We start from the raw sequence: 6,000 nt of genomic DNA, 5'->3' as shown, positions 1-6,000 counted from the left end.
ATACTTATATCTGTGACACTCACCAGTCTAGCTTGCATTAGGTTATAGACATCTGCACGTATCTTCCGTGGTCTCTAACAGAAGACTCCAGTGGACTGGTTCAGGATCACGTGGGGAAGCCCAGGAGACTTGTCAGTAGGTCTGGGGCTGACTTGGATATTTTTTTAGCTCCTTAGGTGATCCAGCTGTACAACCAGGTCTCTTCAAGATTTTGTTTCTAGAGGGCAGGGGCAAAGTCCTGGCTACTTTTTTTTGCTCCCCTACAATGCCTTAAACTGAGCCAGCACTTAAACAGTTTTTGAAAAAGTTTTGGGCACCTGGGTGGCTCACATGGTTAAGCTCAGGTCATGATCTTAAGTTCCTGGGATGGAGCTCTGCACCAAGCTCTCTGCTCAACAGAGAGCCTACTTCTCCTTCTCCCTCTGCCCTGCCCTCTGCTTGTGCACATGTGTTCTCAAATAATTATCTTTAAAAAAAATTTTTTTTTAAAAGAAAAACTTCTGTTCTTGCTTGAGGACTACACAGTCCTGAGAGGACTTCATGACTCTCAAGTGTGTATAACCAAGAAAAATGAAGAATAGAAACAGAGTTGAAAAATGATTCTATCCCTTTCAAAAGTACAAGAATCTGCCAGTGGCAATATATACCACTATGAGGTCTGAAATCAGGTATCAGCAGAGTTGTTTCCTCTGAGGCCTCCTTCCTAGTCTTACAGATGATCCATTTTCACCCTGTGTCCAAATTTCCTATTAGACCAGCCATACAGATGAAAAGAACTCATTTTAAACTTAATTACTTCTTTGAAGACTTCATTTCCAAATATGCTCACATTCAGAGGTACTAGGGGTTAGAACTTCCATATATGAATTGGGGGGAGGACCCAATTCAACCCATAACAGATAGTAATCACTTATATTCTTGAAAATAGGCCATTTTTGAGTGTTTGACTCTACGATGCAGCTTTGGTGAGCAGACTGCAAATTTACATACCTGATGACAGGTTGGCCGCTTCTGGCATGCTTCTGCTCAAGGACAGTTAAGGGAGTGTTTACTAGATAGGCCAACAGGGTGAAAAGGCTGATTCCTGTCACCTCTTTGTCCTTTGATGTGCTGAGGACCTCAGCTCAGCACACACAAGCTTATGAACAACTTCCCTTTTAAGGAAAGAAACACCAAGCATCATACACTTATCTACAAGAAAACTGCAAACTAGCTTCTAAGGCTTGGCCTTGAAAACTTAAATCATGAGTCTTTTACTTGTATTACTAAAACCTGGGGCTTCTGGGGTCACCAACAGACTTTTTAAGGCTAGCTATCTATGCTGGGCTAATTTAAAACTTAAGATTAGCTAATACCGTTTACTGTATGTGGGACACTGTGGTAGCTCTTCACATACATTAATTAACATCAAACAGTACTATAAATGGGAACTCTTATTCTTTTTACAGGTAACAGAGGCATAAAGAGGTCACAAAACTTGACTAAGGATACAAACCATCATGCAGCAAAGCCCAAATTGCAGACATTCAGCAGGGGCTCACCTCATGTCCTGTCTCTCAGTAGGACTATCTCCAACAGATTGACCCCGACAGCAGCAGCAGATGAGGGTACCTGGAGAGGTACACATGGCTGAGTAAACTCTTGGCAAAGGGCAGTACTGATTCATTTTGTGGGAATGACTTAGAATGTGCCATTTAAGTCTAAGAGGTAAAGCATGGAGGAAACAGTTGTAAATAATCAACAGCTACATTCTCAAACTATTTCCCAGGCTTCCTCTATTTTCCTATCAGGCTAACGATCTTGGATGGCATCTCATCCAAGGCTGCGAAATGAAGGCATTTAACCCAGCATGAGCTAGTGAGATGGAAGGAGACAAGAGCTTGTAGCTCCAGCACCAGCAGTTTCCTGGGAATACAGGTGGCCTGCCACCAGGATGCCTTTGGCAAAAGGCTGAGTTTGGAGCTGCCCCTGTGCACTGACAGAGGCTTCATGACAAGCATCAGCAGCCAGCCCTAACCACCACCTCACCCCATCCCTCAACTGTACACCTGCTGCAGTTTCTCCAAGAAGACAGCAGAGTAAAGGCCCTCCCTTAGGGAGGATGAGGGCAGGAAAGGAGAGTGGAAAACACAGGAAGCATAGTTCATTTAAGCACAGTTATGCAGAAATACATTACAATATTATCCCAGAGTTATGCTACTTAGAAAATACTTTCTCCACTTCTAACCTTAGAAAACAAAACCAAGCTATTCCTAATTTTTCCCTAAATGACTAATTTTTCTTCTTCCACAAAATGAGATTACAAGAAGAATCCTGTATTTTAAAAAAAGGTCTTTATTTTAATCCTTCCTAGAGGAATACAGATTTGAATGAAATACATTCATTCCATAAATACATTAGCAGCAAAACCCTCCCACCAGAGTCCTCTCTTCTCCAGCCCAGAGGCTGCACCAAAGAGCAGGAGCATCTTCCATCAACCGTCATCTCAAGGATGTGTCTGCTTCTTGCTAAAAGCAGGATATACATGTGAGACCAGGTGAAAGACCAGACAGATGGATGAATTAACTAAGCTGGGACCCTGAAAACACAACCATGTGGTGAACATTTTAAGCCTTCTATACCTTTGAAATCTGTTGGCACCCACCATGCGTAACTGAGGAGATCCTTCATCAGACAACTGAGAAGGTCTGACCCTGCAAATGCACCAATGTGATTGAAATCATTTGTCATTCTGAGTTGCCAACACTTAATGGTGTATTCTTCGTAGGATAGGCCAGATACAAAGGATCATTCCCTCCTTTCCATGATCCAAGGTACCACTTTGCCACCTGAGTCCACATGTGCTTGTTGACAGGAGACAACTAAGCAGGCATTATTTGACTCACTACACCTCCAGGTCCCCTTTCTCTAGAGGCTTTACTGGAGTCAGAGAGAGACATGTCTAAACCTACAAAGATTTTTAAGAACAATAACCATGTGTCTCAACCTGGCTTCCATCAAAGCTTTTTTTGGACAGTGGCCCTGGTGTCTCTCCTTTTCTTTCATCCACCATTGCCTGTTGCCTGGCTGGTCCTTTTTTCATCTGCCCTCTAGGCATCTGCTGAAATTTTGGGAAGCAAGATCTACCCTAAACTCCCAAGTAGCCAACAGAGATTAAGGCAGGTGGTGCTTTAAACTTGTCAGCTGAAGTCAAAATAACAAGCTTACATTGCTGTGTTCTAATCCATCTGAGATGACTTGAGTCACAACAGTCTACATAAAACACAGCTCCAGAACCACTATCAGCAGTCGGGATGACTATGAGGCAGGGACCAAGTTTAGAATGCTACCATGTCATAGGGCTGGGAGGAAAATGCAACAATGAAAGAATTTAAAATAAATCTGATTTGTTTGGGCAGAGGATAGCTTTGACTCAGGTATAAATGCATCACCTAGTTCATTGTGTAAATAAGGAACAGACTTCAAAAGCTAACACTTTCCTCCTCATACAGCATTTAAAATTAGGTTCCCTGCTCTCTTTTCCCCATCTGTTCTAAAGTGTTTTCATTAGGATATTCTTCTATAAGTGCTTTATCCACCTCCATTCAGTTTGCTTTGACTGTTGACAGGAAGAAAATCAGAAACCATTATATATAAAAATCACCAAAGTGGGTAACTGGTTGTATATGTTTTTCCCTTTTGCATTTTCCATCCAAAATAGTTGGCTTTTATTTATGTGCCGAGAGAGACTCATCTGCTGAATACACAGCACTGTTAATCCGACAGTCTTCTGTCCCCACAGAGTCTGCTAGTTCTTCCTCTTCTGAGTCATCCTCTTCTTCCTCTTCTTGTGCTGATGAACTGGAAGTGGGACCTTTGCAGGTTTTCAGGTGGCGGGTGAGATGATATTTGGTAAGATAAGCCTTTGTACATTTTTCACAGACATAATCCCGTTTTCCTTCGTGAGAATTAAGATGTTTCTTCAAGTGATTTGTTCTCAAGAACAGCTTATCACACTTGGGACACTTGATCTGGCGTTCTCTAAGAGGAACACAAGAAAAAAAACATTAGATTTGGGGTTACAAATGATAAGTAAGGCACACACTTATTTTTGACAACCTCAGGTCTTTGTCAGAGGAGCTCTACCTCTCTAGAATCAGACTTTTTTTTTTTTTTTTTTTTAAAGTAGGCTTCATGCCCAGTATGGAGCCGAATGGGAGCTTGAATACATGACCCTGAGGATCAAGACCTGAACTGAGATCAAGTCAGATGCTTAACTGACTGAGCAACCTAGGCTCTCCTCAATTCAGACTTTTTTTATAGGACATAAAAACATTTATCTCCTCAAACATGCGAGAGGAATTTCTCCTGCATTTGGCTTTAGGGCTATAGCTGGGCTTTTTCCTAAGCAGATAAACAAAATGAATTTCAATACTACTATACCATTTTGAAATGTCAAAAGGTAACAATACAAACATCTCAAAATCTTACCTATGATCTCCATAGGAAACACAGTTTCAAAAAATATTTTGAGTGAGGGCACCTGCATGGCAGTCAGTTAAGCATCTGACTCTTGATTTTGGCTCAGGTCATGATCTCAGGGTCATGGGACCGAACCCCATGTCTGACTCTATGCTCAGTGGGGAGTCTGTTTGAGATTTTCTCTGCCCTTCCCCACACTACTCTTTGTCTCTCTAAAATAAATAAATCTTAAAAAAATATTTTGAGTGAATAGTGCTTTTTTAAAAAGATTTTTATTCATTCATTCATTCATTCATGAGAGACACACAGAAAGAGAGGCAGAGACATAGGCAGAGGCAGAGGGAGAAGCAGGCTCCATGCAGGAAGCCCGACATGGCACTCAAACCTGGGTCTCCAGGATCACACCCTGGGATGAAGGCAGACGCTTAACCGCTGAGCCACCCAGGTGTCCCTGAAGAGTGCTTCTTAATTATGAATGACTTACACATTAGGTTAAAGCCTTGATAGTCTAAAATCTCTTTACCCCATGGGAGTTTGGCAAAGAGAGTTACGATGTTTCATCGTTGTTACAAGAAGTCCAGATCCACATTTAAGAGAATTGTTTTCATTGGTGAATACCTGATAAAGCCAATTCTCAACCCGAATGGAGAGAAACAATTGTACCGCTAACCTCAAAATAATTTATATTGCATTATGCTGTGAAATGGCTATAGAAAATTCAAGTGCAAATTTAGGCATCACTTGAAAGAAGAGAAAGTCAAGGTCAAAGAAGAAAATAATGGGCAGCCCTGGTGGCTCAGCAGTTTAGTGCCACTTTCAGCCCAGGGCGTGATCCTGAAGACCCGGGATCAAGTCCCATGTCAGGCTCCCTGCATGGAGCCTGCTTCTCCCTCTGCCTGTGTCTCTGTCTCTCTCTCGAATAAATAAATAAAATTAAAAAAAAAAAAAAAAGAAGAAGAAGAAGAAAATAACTCCATTCATTAAGCACAGGATAGATCATATCTGGAATACTACGCTCACTTCTGGGTACCAAATCTGAAATCAGGTGATAAGAGGAAAAGCTGCAGAAATTAGGGACATGAAGCCTGATGAAAAGAAGGCTTAAAGGGAACATGATAGCAATTCATAAGTATGAAAGGCATGAGTTTAAAGATACATTAAACTTACATGCATCATTCTAGAGGCAGGTGTAGAATGAATGGATAGAGCTTGACATAAGCTGATTTAAGCAAATTTTTTCTTCAAAACTAAATCAGTTGTGTGGTATTCTAGAAGAAACTATACAACCACTTGCCAGAGATACTGTAGAAACAAGTCTTTCATTTGATGTACTCAGTAACTCCTAACCCTAGCTGGACAAGAGTCATTTGGGGAGCCTTTAAAAAATACCAAGGCCAGGGCTATACCCCTAACCAGCTAAATTAGAATCTCTGGAGGTAGGGCTCTGGCACCAATTGTTTTCCACATTTTTCAAGGGATTATTATGAGCAGTGCTATAGGTTGAATGTGTGCCACACTCCCCAATAAATTCATATGTTG

At 41.4% G+C, this 6,000-nt stretch overlaps 1 protein-coding gene across 3 annotated transcripts in view; it reads right to left on the bottom strand.

The window, feature by feature from the left end:
- Positions 1-2,316: 2,316 nt before the first annotated feature.
- PRDM4 (PR/SET domain 4) overlaps positions 2,317-6,000 on the bottom strand; it is a 28,545-nt gene continuing 24,861 nt past the window's right edge. For all 3 annotated transcript variants that reach the window (XM_041756580.1, XM_041756579.1, XM_041756581.1), the window contains exon 12: positions 2,317-4,020. In XM_041756580.1, the coding sequence (XP_041612514.1) occupies positions 3,708-4,020 (313 nt within the window). In that variant the 3' untranslated portion in view covers positions 2,317-3,707. The remainder of the gene's footprint in view (positions 4,021-6,000) is intronic.

This window comes from Vulpes lagopus, chromosome 5, assembly GCF_018345385.1.
Source record: "Vulpes lagopus strain Blue_001 chromosome 5, ASM1834538v1, whole genome shotgun sequence".
NCBI lineage: Eukaryota > Metazoa > Chordata > Mammalia > Carnivora > Canidae > Vulpes > Vulpes lagopus.
The sequence above is the reverse complement of the archived record's forward strand: the minus strand, read 5'-3'. Positions and strand labels throughout refer to the sequence as shown.